General features: G+C 41.0%; 1 protein-coding gene across 4 annotated transcripts in view; it reads left to right on the top strand.

Moving 5' to 3' along the window:
• The window catches only part of gabrb3 (gamma-aminobutyric acid type A receptor subunit beta3), a 160,695-nt gene that overhangs the window by 94,203 nt on the left and 43,178 nt on the right, over positions 1 to 23,314 (top strand). For all 4 annotated transcript variants that reach the window (XM_060920174.1, XM_060920177.1, XM_060920175.1 and 1 more), the window contains exons 5-7: positions 1,230 to 1,312; positions 4,257 to 4,394; positions 11,447 to 11,599. In XM_060920174.1, the coding sequence (XP_060776157.1) occupies positions 1,230 to 1,312; positions 4,257 to 4,394; positions 11,447 to 11,599 (374 nt within the window). The remainder of the gene's footprint in view (positions 1 to 1,229; positions 1,313 to 4,256; positions 4,395 to 11,446; positions 11,600 to 23,314) is intronic.

The following is a 23,314-nucleotide window of genomic DNA, read 5'->3' as shown; positions in this document are numbered from 1 at the left end:
TAACATACCATTCTGACAGTTTGGCCATATTGCTGTGTTGAACAGCTTGTTGCACCTTCCATTAAAGTGTTCACTTTTGTCCACATCTTCTTGCTTTATTCATTCAGTTGTGGGGAATGGTTAGTAAGGTTGATTCTGACCGAGGCTATGTTGAGGTCACATATCTACTTTTGAAGTTCATGCTATAGTGCATACAATTTTAGAGATATAGCCTACATGTGCATATGCATTCTTCTTGGTGTTCTCACAAACAGGTGAAATAAATCCGTTTAAATTTGGCCTATGGACATAGCCTGGCCTATTCTCAGCCATTACAAAACCTGTTGTCTGACCATAATTTAACCGATCTGTATACCACTATGCTACTAGATAACAAAATGCCTGTTTGTTTTATTTCATGTGAGATGTTGATAAATGTGAGCTTCAACAAAATGATAAGAGCACCTCTCTGAGTGTCACGTTTACGTAAAAAAAGGTGTGCGTGCACGAGCATGGTCGCGCGCAAAAGTGTCCCGGTTTCAGACTAGGGAAATCTGGTCACCCTATACTAGCAGTTAGCTAATCTGCTAGTTAAAATAAGTTATTAGGGATAATAGGAGGACATGTGAGTGTTTCTAATTTGCATAATCATGTATATTCATATGTCCTGGCATGTATTCTTTAATACTAAATACAGCTGAATTTTCTGTACCTAATAAACGAGGAGCGATCCGAGATAAGAACCTTGCACATGGAAACATAAAATGTGTTGTAAATTGTCACAGCATCACGCCTAAACCACACCTCTTAATGATGTATCTATTCTAACCCCACCCCTTTTTTCTCCTTACAATTGCCCAAATGCTCACAAAGATATGTGGGTTTTTTGTTTGTTTGATTGATTTTTAACATTTGCATTCGTCATTCGGACCACAGAAGCAGTCGTGTGTGTGTGTGTGTGTGTGTGTGTGTGTGTGTTTGTTGCCTGAATCCCAGTAGCAGTGTATGTTTACAGCAAGCTCTTGAGTATAAAGTGTGCTGATAGAAGTGTAGGGACAAATAATGGTTCTTGTGTTCACCACTCTGATTCAGTACATGAGTATAGCTACTAATCTCACACACACACACAGCTGATACAATGATGGAACACTTTTTCATCTCCATATATTCATCCTTTATTTATAAGAGAGTCAAAAGATGACCTTCTGTTTTCTGAGGTGTGTGTGTGTGTGTGTGTCTGTTCAATCCAGAATCACCACGACCGCTGCTTGCATGATGGACCTGAGGAGATATCCGCTGGATGAGCAAAACTGCACCCTGGAGATAGAGAGCTGTGAGTGTCCACACACACACACACACACACACACACAGAGCTCCTGATTTACTAAGATCCTAAATAAACGACTAACTTGTGTGTGCAGTTATGTTGTAGAGGAATCAGTGCTGAGAAAATGATTCACTGACTCTAAACAATTCACAGATGGTTTGAAAACAGATAAATAAATTCCTAGACTAAAGCTGTGGGGAAAAAAATCACTGATGGAGATGAAAACGTGCCAGTTTGACTTCTTTGTTTTAGGTTTACAGCTTTGTAAAACTCATCAGGAGGAACTGAACAACAGAAATGACTCTGATACTATGTTCACCTTGGTGACTCATTCAGAACAAATGAATCATTTTCCAAATGAATCATGTCTACATGTAAATGAAAACCTTTTCACAGGTTGATCTTAATGTTTTTGGTATCAGAAGTGAAAATGTTACAAATCGTAAACATAAAGGCAGGGCAAGGCAAGTTTATTTCTATAGCGCATTTCATACACAGTGGCAGTTCAATGTGCTTTACAGAGATAAAAGCAAAACAGTAAACAATAGAAAATAAAATTACATAAAATAAAGGGGGAAGAAGAGAGAAAAAAATAAGAATTAAACAATAGTAGAAATACAATAAAATGAAGTAAAAGTTCAGTAAAAAAAAAACAGCAGAATAAAATAGAATAAATAACTTTGCTATAGTAATAGTATAGTCATAATTTGATGAAATATTTTTATTTCATTATTTTCTATATTTCTTATTTTAAGATATTATTTCAGTTCAACCCAGAAAGTACCAATCAGAAAAAGCTGACACAGAGTATAACTGCAAATACAAAAAGAAAGCAGTGGTTTCTAAATGTACTTTGACTTGTATTTCATTGCAGACAGAATGAACCCGAGATATTTCATGTTCTGTTGGTCAACTTAATTTAATTTGTTAATATACGTCCATTCCTGCATTTCAGTCCAGCAATACATTCCAAAAAATTTGGGATGGGGCAATTTAGGGCAAGTAATGAGGTAAAACAATTAAATAATGATACGATTTGAAATGGGTGATGTCAACAGGTGACTGTAACCATGATTTGGTACAAAATCAGTATCCAGGAAAGGCCTAGACTCTGAGGAGCAAAGATGGGCCAAGGATCTCCAGTTTGTCAACAAATGCATGAGAAAATAATTTAAATGTTTAAAAACAATGTTCCTCAAAAAAAGATAGGAAGGGATTTGGATATTTCACCCTCCACAGTGCATAATATCATTAAACAATTCAAGGAATCTGGTGGAATTTCAGTGCATAAAGGTCAAAGGGCTCAAGCCTAATCTGAACCCCTGTGATCTCCGATCCCTTACTGCATCAAGAACCGTCATTCATCTACAGCTGATAGAACCATGTGGGCTCGGGAGTACTTTGGTAAACCTTTGTCAAGCTACAGTACAGAGTTACATCCACAAACACCAGTTAAAACTTTCCTGTATAAAAAGGAACCCTTATGTTAACTGTGTCCAGAAGCGCCATCAACTTCTCTGGGCTTGGAGGCATCTGGGATGGACCCTCACACAGTGGAAATGTGTATTGTGGTTAGATGAATCAGAATTCCAGGCATTTTTTTTCAAAGAAATGGACGCTGTGTGCTCTGAAGACAAAAAGGAACATCCAGACTGTTACTAGGAACAAATCCAAAATCCTGGGTGTGTCATGGTATAGGGTTGTATCAGTGCCCTTGGCAAAGGTAACTTACACTTCTGTGATGAAGCATTAATGCAGAAAAGTACCCTGAGATTTTGGAGCAACATCTGCTGCCTTCAAGACAACGTCTTTTCCAGGGAGATTTCAACAAGACAACACAAAACCACATTCTGCTCACATTACAAAGGCGTGGCTGTGGAAGAAGAAGGCGTGTCCCCTCTGTTCCCAATAGAGAATGTGTGGAGAATTTAGAAATGAAAAATGTGAAGGAAGAACGGGACAAAATAGCACGTGAAACACTTTTTCACTTGGTGTCTTCAGTCCCTAAATATCTTTTAAGTGGGAAGGAATGGCAACATTATAAAATGGCAAATGCTTTTACTGTCCCAACTTTTTTTAAAATGCGTTACAAGAAACAAAATTGAAATGCGTTCATTTGGGGGGGGAAAAACAGTAACATTAATGAGGTAAAACACCAAATAATGTTTAAATGTATTGTTTTGAGGTCAAAGATTATTTATAAATCATTGTTTTCAGTTTTAACTTCAATTTCAAAATAGTGTCCCAACTTTTTCTAACTTGGGGTTGTAAATTCATACATAAATTTAATACATGCCCTTCAGTAATATTTACACAATTTATTCAAAATGTCTGTAAACATTTTAAATTAATGTAAACATGATAAATTAATGTATTTACATTGGCTCCACCCACTATTATACACTATTATGCACCAAAATAGCACATTCATTAAGAAAAATTAAGCAAAACAGACATGTTTTTGTGATGTGAAAGAGCCAAATTTTATGTTGATACTTGGTAAACTTTTTTCTTTCAACATTCATTCATTTATTCATTCATTCATCTTCAGTAAGGTCTTTATCCTGGTCAGGATGCTCATGGAGCTGGAATCGATTCCAGAAATGATGAGTATGAAGCAGGAATACATCCTGGATGTGATTCAAGTCAATCATTCCCACATTCATTTACACATACAAGCAATTTAGAATTGCCAATTTGCTTAGCATGTTCTTGGAATGTGGGAGGAAACCAGAAAACCTGGAAGAATCCCACATGGACTAAGAAAGAACATGTGAAACTCCACACAAATAGTAACCCTAACTTGGGATCAAAGTGGAAACCCTCAAGCTGTGATGCATCAACACTATCCAGTGCATTCCCAACCACTTTTCAACATATTTAGCTCATTGGGATGTTTTTTACACACTGTCATGTATATGTGACTCATCTATTCATGTGATTTGCACAGATGGCTACACAACTGATGATATCCAATTCTACTGGAAAGGAGGAGACAATGCCGTATCTGGTGTGTCCCAAATCGAGCTTCCTCAGTTCTCCATCGTGGACTATAAACTGGTGTCCAAGAATGTTGTCTTCTCCACAGGTGAAGATGTACACTCACATTACAGTATGAAAAACATAAAGAACAATAGTTCCAGTTCCTTAACACTTTCCAAAGGGTTTTATCGAATCTGTACAGAATTTTTGCCTTTAAACCTTTCTTAATGTTCCACCTTTCCAGTCTTAAATAAAACCAGTTAAATCTATCATCCTACAGCATTCTTTGGTTCAGTGTATGTCTGTGAAGGTTCTCAGTCATCCAGGTCATAGTAAACCGTAGGTGCTAAAGAAGACTCAACTCATTTCAGAACTGCAAAGTATGCATTTTAGCCAGAGAAGACTGGTGGTTTGAAAGAGGAGTAAAAGAAGCCATCTTTGTTAGCCTGGAATGACCATCACTAAACAGAGGAGGTGATCTGAGACACCACTTATCAGCCACCTACAACGCAGTAGTATAGAGATCTTGCAGTCACGTGACCGGAAAGTACACAGCCGCCATCTTGTCGGTAAAAAACACCGCTGAATACTGCTGCACTCGTGTACAGAATGGATTAATTTCAACCGACGGGCTACACGGCTCATTTTTCTAATGAACAGATAACTAGATATATGTCTAAAATAAACGATCTACAGATTAGTGACCCTTATGGCTTACCGGATGGAGTTTTCACGACCAGATTTTGAACTGCCAGCGGAATACCCAGACGTGTATAATTACCTCATTAACTTTCCCTCGCTGTTCAGTGGTGAAGCACTGCGTGCTTATAAATCTCTGGACAGTTATCTTTACAGAAATTCAGGATTTGTCAGCGACTCAGATGTGGCATCTTGTAAACAAGAATCCTCATTGGATGGGTAAGTCACTTAAGTATTGAGTATAGCACTGACCAGCCGATTATAGAATAGAATAAGGTAATTCCAGCTGTAATTCCAAATCGTCCCTCTTGTTTACATGGATCTGGCGTTGGAGAGGTAGAGGCTTGGCAGTGGAGGTTTGAGTGGCTGTTTTCTGAGCTTAGTCAACAGGCCGGCTCTGCCTGCAGCCTCGCTTTTGCTTCCGCTCCCGACGCCGCCTCCTTCGCTTTGCTTCCGATAACAATCCACGGAGACCCCGCTGGTCTCGCTATCTCGTCCGGAATGTTGTGCATGCGATGGAAATCGCTACAAACTGTCATTTTCTGCTGGAAACCAATGTCCAGTAAGTCCATACAGTTGTAGTGGATATTGAAGTCCGGTACAGACGAACAACACGCAAAAATACACACAAAAAACATAAAAAACGTGCAGAGGTAGGGAGAGCTTGTAGCCGCAGCCATTGTAGTAGAATTGTATATAGTAGGGTTTTCCAGAAGAAAAGGTAGAAGTAAAAGCAGAAGTAGAACCAGAAGTAGAAGGCGGAAATATGGCATTTGACCGACAAGATGGCATCTGTCACAATCTGGATCGGCTGTGACGTCACATGCAAGTGCTCCATAGGTACTTGGCACACTTGCCAGAAAACTGAATACACATCCACACTAAGACTCAGCTAACTTCAATGACTCACATGATGGCAAAGAGACCCAACGACCCACAGATCACCCTAATGACCCTCTAGGCTGCTAATACCATTCACATCCAGCCCCCAGTGACCTAACACCTACAGGATGACTCAACGACCCAGGTGACCTCAACTTTCCTTAGGGTTGCTTTTGATCCACTAGAGGATAAATACCTGGAACTCCCCACTAGTCAGACAGAACTGAAGAAGCCTTTCAGATGAGAGGTGAAATGTCTTCAAGAATTTTAAGCAAGTCCAGTTGCTTTCTTTAGCACTTACAGTTTGGTTCAGTGTACAATCCTGCAATTGTGGTTTTTATCCATGCATATCTATCCTGCTTATGCATCCGGGTCATGGGGAAAGCAGGAGCCAATCCCAGCTGACTTTGGGTGAGAGATGGGGTTTACCCTCGGCAGGTCACCAATCTACACAGAGACAAGCAACCATCCCACTCACCTTCACAGCTACGGGAGATTTATAATAGCCAGTTGACTGAATCTGCATGTCTTTGGACTGTAGGAGGAAACCGGAACACCCAGAGGAAACCCACACAGGCATGAGGAGAGAACATACAAACTCCACACAGAAAGACCCCAGTTGGCTACAAGGTTCAAACCCAGAACCTTCTTGCTGCAAGGCAACAGTGATGACCACTACACCACTGTGCTACCATATAGTGCTTTCCCTTTCAGAAAATACCCAACTAAGGAATTCCAGCTGTGGGTAATTCCATTACATTACAGGCATTCAGCAGATGCTCTTATCCAGAGTGACATACAATATATGCAGAGCAAGCCTGGGGAGCAGTTGGGAGTTAGGCACCTTGCTAGCCATTCCTGCTGGTCCAGGGACTCAAACCAGCAACCCTTTGGTCCCAAAGCTGCTTCGCTAACCATTAGGTCATGGCTTCCCCTTCCCCATTACTTATAAATCATCAAAAAGAACCCTGAAGAATTTCAAGGAACTAGAACCATCTGGAATCATTATATGTTTATCACTTCCAGTGGGCAGAAATAGTTCAAGCTTTAATTTTTAACCATTTGAAAACTTACTAAGAATTTGTGAAATTGCACCCTAAAAGGGGAAGCATTGGTTTGGGACAGATTTGGGACCAAAAGGTCACCGGTTCAAGTCCCTGGACCAGCAGGAAAATGTGTAGGTAGTAGGAGTGAATGAACAGCACTTTCACCGTGGGCGGCACAGTGGTGTAGTGGTTAGCACTGTTGCCTCACACCAAGAAGGTTCTGGGTTTGAGCCCAGCAGCCAATGAGGGTCTTTCTGTGTGGAGTTTACATGTTCCCCCCGTGTCTGTTTGGGTTTCCTCTGGGTGCTCCAGTTTCCCCCACAGTTCAAACACATGCAGTTAGGTTAACATGGGATGTCCATGAGCTGAAGTGCCCTTGAGCAAAGCCCCTAATCCTCAACTGCTCCCCAGGCACTGTAGCATAGCTGCCCACTGCTCTGGGTATGTGTGTGTTCATTGCTCACGTGTGTGTGCATGTGTGTGTGTTCACTGCTTCAGATGGGTTAAATGCATAGAGGAATTTCACTGTGCTGAAGTGTAAATCAAGTGATAAATAAAGTTCTTCTTCCCCCTCCTGCTATATCCATAGTTGAAGTGCCCTTGAGCAAGGCACCTAACCCCCACTGCTCCCTGCTCTGTGTGTGTGTGTGTGTGTGTGTGTGTGTGTGTGTGTGTGTGTGTGTGTGTGTGTGTGTGTGTTCACTGCTTCAGATGGGTTAAATGCAGAGGAAGAATTCCACGTGATGAATAAAGGCTTAAAATTCCTAAAAGGTTCCTCAGGCCAAGTTTACATTAGACCGTATCTGTCTCGTTTTCTTCGCGGATGCACTGTCCGTTTACATTAAAACGCCTGGAAACGCCGGGAAACGGGAATCCGCCAGGGTCCACGTATTCAATCCAGATCATGTCTGGTCCGGTGCTGTGTAAACATTGAGAATACGCGGATACGCTGTGCTGAGCTCTAGCTGGCGTCGTCATTGGACAACGTCACTGTGACATCCTCCTTCCTGATTCGCTGGCATTGGTCATGTGACACGACTGCTGAAAAACAGCGCGGACTTCCGCCTTGTATCACCTTTCATTAAAGAGTATAAAAGTATGAAAATATTGCAAATACTGATGCAAATACTGCCCATTGTGTAGTTATGATTGTCTTTAGGCTTGCCATCCTTCCACTTGCAAGTGGTAAGTGACGCGCATGCCCGATATGCACTGGGATCACACACACAGCGGCTCAGTCCCGAATCACTGCTCGTGCGCTTCACTCGCGCACTCTGTGAGCTGCGCAGGGCCGGAGTGCGCACCCTCCAGAGGGCACTCGCTGTTCAGGGCGGAGTGATCTGGAGCGCAGGATGCCTGCGGAGCCGAGCGTATCCGTGTATTGGCGTTGCTGTGTGCACGCTAATCGTTTTAAAAACGTTAATCTGATGATCCGCTGATACGGTCTAATGTAAACCCCACCTCAGTTTGTCCCTCTGGAGGACCCATAAAGTTTTTCCCTGCAGCTGAGGGTTTCCCTCTGAGAAAGGGCTTCTGATAGAACTCATTTTGGAAAATGGAACTTTTAATCACCCAAAGAACCCTTGAGGAAACTTTCTTGTTTAGTTCTGTCCATTTACTTGAAGAACAGGTCTGCTCCATTGACCGAGTGATGTGATGAAGCAGAGTTACTGTTCCCACTCCAGAGCTGATTCTTTTCCTATAACTGCACACCTCCAAGTGTTTCATTCCTCTTTCCCCAACAACTGAAAAGTTTTTTGTTTTTTTGATTTTTGTTTTTTTTAATTCAAGAACATCTGTTATCTGTTTGTAGTTACATTTAATGTTGTGGGACATCTGCAAAACATCTTACTTCCTGTTATGTCATGGGCTCCATATAAACAGTCGTTCCATCAGCATCCTCAGCTTGTCATGTTACCAAGAAACCATAAAGTCAGTGAAAACTCCTCAGTCCTGATAATGTCAGAAAACTGAAAGTGTTCTTGCTGTACCTCTGACGGTTACAAAGCACTGACACTGAAGACTCCTTCCATAAATGTTCAATAAGCATCTACTCAGAAAAAACGTCACTGTATCAACGATGACTCACAATTTTGATTTGTTTATAAAGTGAAGTCCCTGTGAATGAGTTGTTACTATGGAAACGATAATGTATTACAACGAGTGCATTAATATAAACCTGCGTTACTGTGAGAGCTGCTGTTATAGAGAATTAATCAACACCTTCTGACCAATCACAATCCAGAATTCAACACTGCTTTGGGATAAGTTTGCATTATGACTAGGTATTTTATTTTATTTAAGTCCTCAAATGAGACTGTGAAATTATTTTTGTTCTGAAACATTAATTTGTTTTCAAGGTTGTGTTTTGTTTTGTTTTGTTTTGTTGTTTTAATAAGAGACACACATTTGGATTTAGACCTGAAGTGGGCAGAGCTTAAACCAGAGCAGATTTTTATTCTTGTATTTTTGTTGTTTTTGTTGTTTGTTTGTTTGTTTGTTTGTTTGTTTGTTTGTTTGTTTTTAATAGAGATGTGTATGGGACTGTTTTCCAAATCCCACTCATACTATTATTATTTTTGTTCATACTTGCCCATGATATTTTCAAACAAATTTATTTGGCTCTCTTTCCCAAAATATCTGACCATTTGACAACATGAAAGTAAATAAAAATGTAGAAATAAAAAAGAAAAACAACAGTTCAAAGCCTATTTGTGTTTCTCAATTTAAAACAGCTTATTTGTTCTTTCCGAATCATTTACATCCCTAATAGACACTCTCGCTTACTGAATCTTGTGCATTTTTTGTCTGAACAAATAAATAAACAAACAACGCCCATTCATTTTGAAGTAACAATGAGAGGGTGTTATATTTTCGACTGTGCCTGAGCTCAGGGATCACTACATTCCAAGGCAAGGCTAATTACCGGCTTTGCATCAAGCGTCTCACCCCCTTGTCGTAGAAACACCAGCTTAGACCAGCAATGATGATGGAGGGGTGATTACTTCCCTGTTTCTTCACACTGTTAAATGAAAGAGAGAGAAAAGAGAAGCACTCAGTCCACAGTGTCATATATTCATGAAGCAGAAGCTCTACTGTATAAATTATCCCCCTGTAAAGCTAAGAACTGGCACACTAATAATTATTCCCACTTCAGAGTTGCTGGAATGTCGAACATCATCTCCACATACTGTGTGGAACTTGAGGGTACGGTGGAGGTGTTATAGGGATCAAACCTCACAGAGGGGGTGGGAAATGAGTATGTTACAAAGATCAGATGTCACTGAGGGAGCAAGGAATATGAACACTATGGAGATTAGACCTCTCTGAAAGCTGACATTATAGAGATCAGACCTCACTGAGAGGGCAGTGAAAGAAGTTGGAGGTTAAGTACCTTGCTCAAGCCTTTCCTGGTGGTCCAGGGAAACAAACCAGTGACCTTTTGGTCCCAAAGCTGCGTCTCTAACCATTAGGTCATGGCTTCCCTACTGCAGGCATTATAGAGATAAGACCTCACTGAGGGGGGCTGGGGAAAAGGATATTATAAAGATCAGACCTCCCTGGTGGAGCAGGGAAAGTGGACTGTATAGAGATTAGACCTTGCTGAGGGGATGGGGAAAGTGGACCAGACCTCACTGAGGAGGCAGGGAAAGCAGATGTTATAGATCAGACCTCATGGTTGGGATGGGGAAAGAGGACTTTATAGAGATCAGATCTTTCTGAGAGAGCTTGGAAAGATTGTGTTACAGAGATCAGACCTTGCTGAGGATGGGAAGAAAGATAATGTGATAGAGATCTGACATCCCCAAGGGAGTAGGGAAAGAGGACATTATAGAGATCAGACCTCCATTGAGGAGGGGAAAAACAACATTACAAAAATCATACCTTGGGGAGGGACCAGGGAAAGATTATGTTAAAGATCAGAGCTGGTTGAGGGGGTGGGGAAAGATGATATTTTAGAGATTAGACCTGGCTGAGGGGGTAGGGAAAGATGATGTGATGGGAAACATGACATTATTATGGAGAAAGTAATAAAAGTGAAGAATGGTCCAGAATCTTATTGAATATATGGTGAAGTAATTTTCACATTAAACATATCATATCTTTCTTTCTTTCTTTCTTTCTTTCTTTCTTTCTTTCTTTCTTTCTTTCTTTCTTTCTTTTTCTTTCTTTCTTGTCCTTCCTTCTTTCCATTCTTCCTTTGAACAGTGTGTGTTGTGTGTTGGTACAGTTGTTATTGTCATTATTAAACACCTTTAACAAGAAGTTGACTTTTCCCCTCTTTTTCATCTCATTGTGTTGGTGAGAGCGCTCAAGGCTGAGTTATTACAACCAATCACAAGGGGAAAAAAAACTATTTATTCCACCACACCATGGCTGCCTGTTGCCATAGTGACGGAGGCAAATCTGCACCACCATTGCCATAGAAACTGAAACAAAACATAAAGTATGGCTCCACAGCCTGTCAAAATAAATAGCTTTCTCTCTCTCTCTCTCTCTCTCTCTCTCTCTCTCTCTCTCTCTCTCTCAGGAGCGTATCCACGCCTGTCACTCAGTTTTAAGTTGAAGAGGAACATTGGATATTTCATCCTGCAGACCTACATGCCCTCCATCCTGATCACCATCCTGTCCTGGGTCTCCTTTTGGATTAACTACGATGCTTCAGCCGCGAGAGTGGCTTTAGGTACACACACACCAAACACATCATCAGGGTCACTGTTACCACCCTCAGGTTGATTACTTTCCTATAACAGCATGTTTCAAAGTGGTTTATTCCTCTAATACCACAGCAATTTGCCAATGATTACTTTTTTGCGCTAAAGAGTAACATTTACCCATTTATTGTTACATGTGGTGATGTGAAACGTCCAAAAAACAAGGTATTTCCTGTTTTTCACTGGCACTGCTCCAGCCAGTCAGATAGCAAGACAGTTTTTCACTAATGCCTGTCAGTAATGGGGTTGAAAACACGAGTTCAGAGCAGCCTCCAAACATGGCCACTCCGGACTTCAAGACTCACAGCGCCCTCTATCACATGACTACTAATTACATCTGACTCTCATCCAGCAATTACCAAGCACTCCTATATATACTCAGCTCTCACTTCCCCACTTCGTGAAGTTTTGTCTAGTACCCTATGTCTAACTTTACCGAGCCGTTTGTTTTCTGCCTGAATTCCAGTGTACAACCTGTGTTTACATTTGTCACCAACCTCGTCTTTTGCTTTCTCTCCATTGTGTTGTTTGCTGATCGACTGACTCCCACTTGTTTCTGGATTATGATTCCTGCTCTATGTTTTTGGCTCAGCCTGCTGTTGGCGAAGCCCCCAGTCTCCCCGCACCTGCATCTGTAAGTGCCTGCATTCTGACAGGATACTTCGTCTAACTATGGATGCAGCAGAGGAGATGAAGCAAACTGCACTTAGTGCTCAAGGGCATTTATTAGGTAAACATCAGCAGATGCTCAGTGACCTCAACACCAGGATGGTGCAGCTTGCTGCTGTAATGTCACAGGCCCTCCTTACATGCCCTGCATCTCCCGCCAGTGCAGCTCAACTCATTTCTCTTCCCAACAAGTTCTCAGGTGAAGTTTCACAATGTAAGGGATTTCTGCTTCAATGCTCCCTATACTTCTCTTCACTCTCTGGGGTTTCTGATGAGCAGAAGATTGCAAAATTTCTCACCTTACTCATGGGTAAAGTGCTACAGTGGGCCAGCACTGTATGGAGGCGTGGTGGTGAACACATCACTTCCTACAATCGGTTCCTTGAACTGTTTAAATGGGTTTTTGACCACGAACCCGAGGGAATAGAGGTCAGAGAGAGTCTCCTCATAATTAAACAAGGAGATAGACGAGTCGCAGAGTACGCTCTGGAATTTCGCACAGTGGCTGCTGGTAGCAGTTGGAACAAACCCGCATTAAAGGCTACGTTTCACCAGGGGTTGTGTCCAGAAGTACTGAGCGAAATGGCTTGCCATGATGAACAGTTATCCCTAGACTCCCTCATCAACTTAGCCATCCACCTCAACCACCTAATCCAGAAAAGGCCTTCACTGCAAACCTCAACCTTTCCTTCTCCTTCCATTGACACGCCGACTCCCATGGAGGTCTCTCACACATGTTTGCAACAGTCAGAGAGAGAAAGAAGATGGTGAGAGGGGTTATGCTTTTATTGCAGTGATGCCAACCATATCATTGCCAAATGCCCAGTCCACCCACTTCAGGGAGTTGCAGCCCATCAAGCCAACGAGCAACCCAACCCGGTGAGTTCTTTAACCAGTCCCCCAATACAATCTTTCAGATTATGTGTGTTACTAGTCCTGCCAGATTTGACTCGTCCTCTCAGCACTTATAGACTTAGGGGCCAAGGCTAATTTCATCAACTGCTTGGTCGTCCAGCAATTCAACCTGTCCACTGACACCCTACAAAGACCCATTAAAATAAAGACCATCAATGGGGGGGTCCATTGGAGAGGGTTTGACTGCTCCTCTCCAGATTCAGGTGGAGGCCCTCCATTCCGAGCGCATCTCGTTGTTCATCACTCAAACCACTAACCACGACATCACTCTAGGGTACCCCTGGCTCCAACTCCATGACCCATTAATTTCCTGGCAGCAGAAGGACATCTTACAATGGTCATCAGCTTGTTTCAAAAATTGCTTACAGAGCCCTCAGCTGGCCATCTCATCCACATCCGTAGAGAGCCCTCTACCCAATTCACTTTATAACATCCCAGCTTGTTATCTGGACCTGAAGGAGGTGTTCAGTAGTGGTAAGGCTTACCCCCTCACCATCCCTATGATTGTGCCATTGACTTCCTCCCAGGCATGAGCCCTTTTCATAACTGAATCTATCCCTTGTCCCTAAAGGAGCAAGCCACCATGGAAGATTAGGTGCAAGAGGCACTAAAGCAAGGATATATCAGACCATCCACCTCTCCAGCATCTGCAAGCTTCTTCTTCGTGGAGAAGAAAGGAGGAGGTCTTTGGCCCTGTATTGATTACCGAGGACTAAATCAAATCCGTGTGAAATATCCCTATCTATTCCCTCTGGTGCCCACAGCCTTGGAACAATTAAGAACAGCAAAAATATTTTCCAAACTGGATCTCTGCAGTGCATATAACCTAGTAAGAATTTGAGAAGGGGATGAATGGAAAATGGCCTTGAGCACCACCCCTGGCTATTTTGAACACCTGGTGATGCCTTAGGGCCTTTCTTCGGCACCCAGTGTATTCCAATATCTGATTAATGACATCTTAAGGGACATGTTGGGTAAATTTGTCATTGCTTACATTGATGATATTTTGATTTACTCCCCAGACATGGAAAGCCACGTGGAACATGTCAAGTCTATACTATTCGTCTGCTCGAGAACCACCTGTTTGTCAAGGCTGAAAAGTGCCAGTTTCATGTCAACCAGATCTCCTTCCTTGGACATATAATTAGTTCTGAGGGAGTAAGCATGGACCAGGCTAAGGTCTCTACTGTCACATCTTGCCCCAGACCCACATCAGTCAAGGAATTGCAACACTTCTTGGGCTTTGCAAATTTTTACCAGCGCTTCAGTATGATTGCTGCTCCTTTAACATCTCTGCTAAAAAATGTTCCCCAATGCCTCCAGTGGAACCCAGCAGTGGAGGAGGCCTTCAACCAGCTCAAGGCAGCATTTACCTCTGGTCCCATCTGACAACATCCAGACCCTATCAAGCCATTTATAGTGGAAATAGATGTGCTGGAGACAGGAGTTGGAGGGGTGCTCTCACAGCACTTCGGAGAAAGACCAAAGTTACGCCCAGTGGCCGCCTTTTCCAAGAAACTCACACCCATGGAGAGAAACTACGACACTGGTAACCGGGAGCTCCTAGCACTCAAATTTGCTTTGGATGAATGGAGACATTGGCTGGAAGGGGCCACACACACATTCATGATTATAACCGACCATAAAAACCTAGAATACCTGAAGACTGCTAAACGTCTTAACCCTAGGCAAGCCAGGTGGGCCCTGTTTATCACTCAGTTCCAATTCACTATATCATACCACCCTGGTTCTAGAAATACTAAAGCAGATGCTCTTTCCAGGATCCATAACCCCTCAACCCATACCTTGGAACCCACTCCCCATACCTCGGAATCCACTCCCATACTTCCACCAGCCTGTTTCATACAGGCCATTACTTGGGACATTGATAAGGAGATTTAGCAGTTGCAGACCTCTAATATTCCTGAGAACTGCCCCCCCACCTGGACTCCTACATGTTCCACCTGAACTCCGAGGGAAGCTCATCACTTTGGCCCACACTTCTCCCACCATGGGTCATCCCAGTTTGTTCCTTAAAAAACCTCGTCTTTTGCTTTCTCTCCATTGCGTTGTTTGCTGATTGATTGGCTCTCGCTTGTTTCCGGATTACAATTCCTACTCTACATTTTGGCTCAGTGTGCTGTTGGTGGAGCCTCCAGTCTCCCCTGTGCCTGCACCTGTAACTGCCTGCATTCTGACAATGCCCATATTACTCAAACCAATCACAGCAGATACCTGCTCAACCAATCAATACTCGCCAGGGAGAGATTTCTGCAGCTAACACTTGGACGGAAGAAATGTCAGGCTAACATTCCAAATAAATTTAGGAAACTTTCCATGCTTGTGAAAATTAAAATGTTATCACTTAAAGAGAGTTCTGGAGTACTTCAGGAAGTGAGAAATTTAGTTCTGTGGTGCTGGCTAATCAAGTTTGGGTGGTTTCCGGTTCATTTAGATTTTTGTCATTCTTTATGGTTCTCTTTTCTTGTTTTCCTAATCTACATCTTCCTGCCTTCTAATCTACATCTACCTGTTTTCTAATCTATACTTACCTGCTTCATAATTTACTTGCGTCCTAATCAAGATCTACCTGTTTTCTAATCCCCATCTATCTGCCTCCTAATCCACATCTACCCATTTCCTAATCTACTTCTACCTGCCTCTTAATCTACACCTACCCACCTCTTAATCTATACCTACCTGCCTCCTAATCTACACCTCCCTGTTTCCTAATCTACATCTACCTGCCTCCCAATCTACATCTACCTGCCTCCCAATCTACGCTTACCTGCCTCGTAATCTACACCTATCCGCCTCGTAATCTACACCTACCCGCCTCCTCATCTACAGCTACCTGCCTCCTAATCTACACCTGCCCACCTCCTAATCTACACCTACCTGCCTCCTAATCTATACCTACCAGCCTTCTAATCTACACCTACCTGCCTCCTAATCTAAACAGGTAGCTAAACAGGTAGATATACATTAGGATGTAGGGAGTCCTAGGATGTGGGGAGATGGAAATTTAGACACAGGATTAAATCTGCGATAGACATTAAATCTGTTTCCTAATCTCCATCTACCTGATATTATCACTTGTTCAACAGAGAATCAGGAATGTGAAAATGAGTGAAGAAATTAGTAAAAGTGTAACTTTGCAGAAGTTTGGTCTGTTTTCATAATGCGATTACTTCAGTATGTACAAATACTGTATAAACGTGACTAGCATCATTACAAAGCTCTGGTTGTGTTCTTCCTTGTGATACATGGTTCATATCTCTGCAGTGATGAGTTCATGAGTAATTCAAACAGGAGTAATGGGTGTGGAGATGGATGCAGAGCTGTATGTACAGTGGTGCTTGAAAGTTTGTGAACCCTTCAGAATTTTCTATATTTCTGCATAAATATGACCTAAAACATCATCAGATTTTCACACAAGTCCTAAAAGTAGATAAAGAGAACCCAGTTAAACAAATGAGACAAAAATATTATATTTGGTCATTTATTTATTGTGGAAAATGACCCAATTTTACATATCTGTGGGTGGCAAAAGTATGTGAACCTCTAGGATTAGCAGTTAATTTGAAGGTGAAATTAGAGTCAGGTGTTTTCAATCAATGGGATGACAATCAGGTGTGAGTGGGCACCCTGTTTAATTTAAAGAACAGTGATCTATCAAAGTCTGATCTTCACAACACGTTTGTGGAAGTGTATCATGGCACAAACAAAGGAAATTTCTGAGGACCTTAGAAAAAGTGTTGTTGATGCTCATCAAGCTGGAAAAGGTTACAAAACCATCTCTAAAGAGTTTGGACTCTACCAATCCACAGTCAGATAGACTGTGTACAAATGGAGGAAATTCAAGACCATTGTTACCCTCCCCAGGAGTGGTCAACCAACAAAGATCACTCCAAGAGCAAGGCATGTAATAGTCGATGAGATGACAAAGGACCCCAGGGTAACTTCTAAGCAACTGAAGGCCTCTCTCACATTGGCTAATGTTAATGTTCACGAGTCCACCATCAGGAGAACACTGAACAACAGTGGTGTGCATGACAGGGTTGCAAGGAGAAAGCCACCGCTCTCCAAAAAGAACATTGCTGCTCGTCTGCAGTTTGCTAAAGGTCATGTGGACAAGCCAGAAGGCTATTGGAAAAATGTTTTGTGGACAGATGAGACCAAAATAGAACTTATGGTTTAAATGAGAAGTGGTGTTATGTTTGGAGAAAGGAAAACACTACATTCCAGCATAAGAACCTTATCCCATCTGTGAAACATGGTGGTGGTAGTATCATGGTTTGGGCCTGTTTTGCTGCGTCTGGGCCAGGATGGCTTGTCATTATTGATGGAACAATGAATTCTGAATTATACCAGTGAATTCTAAAAGAAAATGTCAGGACATCTGTCCATGAACTGAATCTCAAGAGAAGGTGGGTCATGCAGCAAGACAACGACCCTAAGCACACAAGTCATTCTACCAAGGAATGGTTAAAGAAGAAGAAAGTTAATGTTCTGGAATGGCCAAGTCAAAGTCCTGACCTTAATCCAATGGAAATGTTGTGGAAGGACCTGAAGCGAGCAGTTCATGTGAGGAAACCCACCAACATCCCAGAGTTGAAGCTGTTCTGTACGGAGGAACGGGCTAAAATTCCTCCAAGCCGGTGTGCAGGACTGATCAACAGTTACCGCAAACGTTTAGTTGCAGTTATTGCTGCACAAGGGGGTCACACCAGATACTGAAAGCAAAGGTTCACATACTTTTGCCACTCACAGGTATGTAATATTGGATCATTTTCCTCAATAAAGAAATGGCAAAGTATAATATTTTGTCTCATTTGTTTAACTGGGTTCTATTTATCTACTTTTAGGACTTGTGTGAAAACCTGATGATGTTTCAGGTCATATTTATGCAGAAATATAGAAAATTCTAAAGGGTTCACAAACTTTCAAGCACCACTGTACATTGTAACACTTCATCGCAGGCAAGTAACTCGCATCATTGGAATGATCAAGTTGTGCCATTTGATGTGATCCACCTCACTGCAATGAAGAGTTGATGAGCAATTCAAACAAGTATAAGGGATGTGAATATGAATGCAATTTGTGTCAGCTGGGGTTAGGGTTATAGCCACAACATCAATAACACCAATGTACCTTCATTATAAATAATTACACACAACCATGTTAATGACCCACCAGCCATGTGATATCTGCTCATTGTTTGTCCCATGATGTACAGAGGCACCAATCCATTCAAACCAGATGATTATTATCAGTATTTGGACATCTAAACCTAAGTGACTTATATGATATAGCTGATAAAATGACAACTCATTTTTCCCTCCCACATCACACACTGGCACTCGGAGGTGGGAGCGTGAGACGATTTTTAGATCATGAGATTGTGTGTGTGTGTGTGTGTGTGTGTGTGTTTTATGATGCGGTGTGTACACTTGAGTGTATGTTTGAGAGAGAGAGAGGAAGTGTGAGAGGGTTAAAATGATGTGCAGGATGATGGGCTACTTTTTGCGAGACTATCCTCATTCAAGACATTAAGCAGTGAAATGAGAGCGCTTTGCATTGGGATGGAAAAGTCTTTATGGCCTTACACACACACACACATAGACACACAGACACACATCATTACGAGATCTCAGGTCTCTCAGTCTCTTTGCCTCTCTCTCCTGCCAGGTAACCCAGTAAAAACACAAAGATCGATGCAGTTGGAAAACAATTACATTTAACCTCCATTTCAGTCCTTCGGCACGCTATGGAGGAGCAATGAATCTCGCCTTTAAACGACTCGGAGAGAGCCGAGAGTAAGGTGAAGGCCATCCATCCATCCTCCACATCCGCATCCGGCTATGGCATGGCCACTGTCAGGCTCTCCGAATAAATTACACACTCATACACACACTTTAGGAATCCGGTCATCTCCGAATGGAAATGTGAGAGGCTCAGATAATGCAGATGGAGTTACCCTGCTGTCGCGTCCTCTTTAAGCTCTTTCTGCTTCTTGCTGCCTCGATTGGTTGAGTCAGATAGACGCTCTTGTTTTCGGGTTTTTCAATTTATGTGTAAAATTAAGCCGCCTTTCCACAACAGAGTCACACACTGTGTGTACACATGGAATTTTCGGGTCCAGTCGATATTTGTTTGCTGGTTAGCATCATAATTTCAGTTCTTCATGACTCACAAGTTGACAAGTATCACACACATACTATACCATACATTATATTTCTTCAAAATTCATGCAGGTAGTGAATCTTTGATGGATTTGATTAAATGTGGGCCTGTTATGGAGGGGGAGAAACATCCTAATTTGTGAAAGGTTCTGGGTTTAAATACCAGATGATTTTTGTTCAGAAGGACCATCGATGCACGGCACATCACACGAGTTACGCTAATCTCATTCGGAACAAATTATAAAAGTAAAATGGCTGCCACTTGGGGGTGAATGCCAATTATTGTGTCAAATGTTATACGTATAATGAAAAAGAAGTTTTGGTTTGTTACAATCTCAAGAGTCTTAGTTTCTCAATTACATATGATTTTTTTAACAATAAAGTTGAGGTTTTAGCTTTACATCTAAAGAGAATTTTAAAGTTATAAATTAGCCAGGTCTGAAACACAATCATCATGGCACAATTTTAATTATGCTTCCATGCAGATTAATCCTAGTAAGGGAAACTCGAATACAATTCCGAATCAGAATTCCATATAATAATAATAATAATAATAATAATAATAATGCATTAAAAAAGTGGAAGAATCACACTGTAAAGTTTGACACATGCCTGGCACACATGAGGAAATAAAGCTTGTCTTTTTAAATATAGAAGGTTAAAGGTGAAACACCAAGTGTAGCATTTGCACATTTTTGTCTTTTGTTCTCTAAAATATTTGTAGAAATACATAAAATAATGTTTCTCTGCTGTACTGAGAATAAACCACCATCTAAATAATGTCTGCAATTTCCCTTAGGGGATTAATAAAGCCATCCATCCATCTATGTAACTACGGTATCAACAGGAGTTGAACAGCATTATAGGTAATAACAGTTAAAGTGAAAATCAAATCATGTGATGATGAAAGTATGAAGCATAGACTAAAAGATGAAGCGGAGTCACAGTTACCATCTCGAAGTTGATTATTTTTCTCAAACAGCACATCCTGAACTGTTTTATTCCCAATGACATAATTATTTTTACTTATTAAAGAATAACGTCCGATTTTTATGCATTTAATGTGTGGGAAGTTAGTTATTGTTCTCACTTGCATTATAGCAGATATGCATGTCTAAATGAAAATGTAAAAAAAAAAAAAGGGAAAAGTTTGGTATTTTTAATGGATTAAAAAAACCAACTATTTATTTTATATATATTTATATATAAAGAAAGTACAATCATTTAGACCACATATAATGTAAAATTCACCAAAAAATATTTTTGTTAATATCTGTTTCGATCACATATGTACGTTAGTGGTGTATTAGGGACATTGTAGGAAAAAAAAATCGCAGAGCTTGGAAGGGGGGTCGGGTAATATTCCAAGAAAAAACTCAAATATTCTCTGAGACAACAGTCATGTGCTTCTTGGCTTCCTGGCTGCAGTGCATTCTGGGAAATGGAGTTGAAAATCCTAATGCTTTATTCTATTTTAGTATAAATACGCAAGTGATTATAGGAAATTGCATGCGCTGATTGGTTGAGAGATTGGGACTATTTCTCGATAATCACCTCGAGCGACTTGGCAAAATGGCAGCCAATCGCTTCATCATTCTTCATAAGTGAGAAAGAATTACAAATGATGAAAGAAAATGCTGTTCCTAAAAGCACTAAAGGTGCTGCAAAATAAAGTTTTTATTTATCAAATTTGCAAAAAACAAAAATGCTCTGTTTCTCAAAATCCAATGAATGTGGATCAAATAAAATACTTATTCCACTCAATCTTGTCGTACACGGATTATAGACAACTCGGAGCTACGCGCCTCGTTGGTTATCAGCTCATGTACGACTCGATTGCATAGAATAACTTTTAAATATTGCTGATCGAGGAGGAAAGACTGTATTTCCTCTCATTCTTGGCTCAGCCGTGGCATCTGCGGTGTGATAACTTTTATCCGACCTGCAAAGTGAAGCAATTTGGTTCCTTGACAAAAAAAAAAAAATTCCCAAGTTTTTTTTTTTTTCTCGCAATTCATGGCTCCATAATCTCAGAGGATATCTGAGGTTTCTCTTATGAATGTAAAACTCTAATCTCAGAGAATTTCTGATTTTTTTTTCTTCTAAATTTACGACTTTCATCTCAAAAGTTGTGAGATTTTTCTCTGAATATCTCTGAATATTTCCTTTCTCCCAGCTCCGTTTTTTTTTTTTACCTACCTTGTTTAACCTACCCTAATACTCCATCGTGTGTGTGTGTGTGTTTTATATGTGTATATATGTGTGTATTTAGATTAGATTAGATTAGATTAGATTAGATTAGATTAGATTAGATTAGATTAGATTAGATTAGATTAGATTAGATTAGATTAGATTAGATTCACTTTATTGATCCCACATCGGGGAAATTCACGTGTTACAGTAGCAAGAAAATGTCATACAGATAACAAAATAAAACAAATAAAAGTTAGACAAATGAAAGATTAAATACAGAGGGCTATTTGCATTATCTACCATGAAAAAGTATAGAAATATTGTCTTATTGAGAGGCTCGGAAAAAATTGCACATCACAGGTAGACTCTGTATAATATATATAAGTATGTATAAAAATAGTTTAGGGCCTATATTATTGCACATAATTGCATCGGTGAGAGATGGCAGAGGTAGTAGTGGTGAAGTAGTGCAAATATAATGACAGACAGGTTATTGGTGCTACGTTACAAGTTGTGGGTGTTATACAGTCTGACAGCAGCAGGTATGAATGACCTGCGGTATCTCTCCTTCTTACACCGTGGGTGTAGCAGCCTACTACTAAACGAGCTGCTTAAAGCCCCCACAGCCTCATGTAGGGGGTGAGAGGGGTTATCCATGATTGATTATCTAATATTAGATTAGATAAAACTTTATTGATCCCTTTGGGCGGGTTCCCTCAGGGAAATTAAGATTCCAGCAGCATCGTTACAGATAAACAGAGAAAAGAAATAGAGAAAACTTCTAGATAAATTAAAATAAATTAAGTATTTACATGTACAAATATAAAAAGAATAAGATATGGGGAAGAGAGGGAGGGGGAAGGGGAGAAGGGGGGCGCAGCAGGAGAGATATTGCACTTTATATTGCACATTGTCTGGTATTGCTTATTGTCAGGCTAGGCTAGGCTACTGCTCCTTCCCGTCCTCTGCCCTCCTGTTACCCCTCCTCCCCCCAGAGAGGAGTTGTACAGTCTGATGGCGTGAGGGACAAAGGAGTTTTTAAGTCTGTTCGTCCTGCACTTGGGAAGGAGCATTCTGCCACTGAACAGGCTCCTCTGGTTGCTGATGACGGTGTGCAGAGGGTGACTGGCATCGTCCATCATGTTCAATAGTTTGTCCATAGTCCTCTTCTCTGCCACCGTCACCAGAGAGTCCAGCATAATATAATATTATACCAAAACTAGATATCTCTATTCAAATAATGCACAAAGTGGGTTCTATCCCTAAAGCTCCATCCACGAGTGACTAGTATGTAGGTATGATGGTGATGTGAGGCTAAAAATGAGCAAATGATCATACATTAGATCTTTTGGATGCTCTGGTTTACGAATCACTGCTCATGTTTCAGGTTAGCAAAGAAGCCCAAACCTAAAGACAGGCCATTTACTTTAATTGTGGTGTTTTATCTCTCGTCCCATATTGCACCGTTGCATTAAATTAACTCAAAGAAATTATTCCTTGGCTTTCTTTTAATGAGATTTGGGACAGAACAGAAATGAAAGTCTGTATTGCAGTGATGGTGCCTTTGAGAAGCTCATCACACTGAAGCTCGTTTACTTCATTAACAACCTGACTCTTTTAGGTATAATATCATATCATCCTGTGTAATATGTACCGATAAGCAGCCAGAGACAGGGCAATAACAGGCTTATTAATAGAAATGGAAAGATTCAAGAACACTTT

Source organism: Neoarius graeffei, chromosome 4 (genome assembly GCF_027579695.1).
Source record: "Neoarius graeffei isolate fNeoGra1 chromosome 4, fNeoGra1.pri, whole genome shotgun sequence".
NCBI classification, from domain to species: domain Eukaryota; kingdom Metazoa; phylum Chordata; class Actinopteri; order Siluriformes; family Ariidae; genus Neoarius; species Neoarius graeffei.
This window is presented reverse-complemented; position numbering and strand designations above follow the sequence as displayed.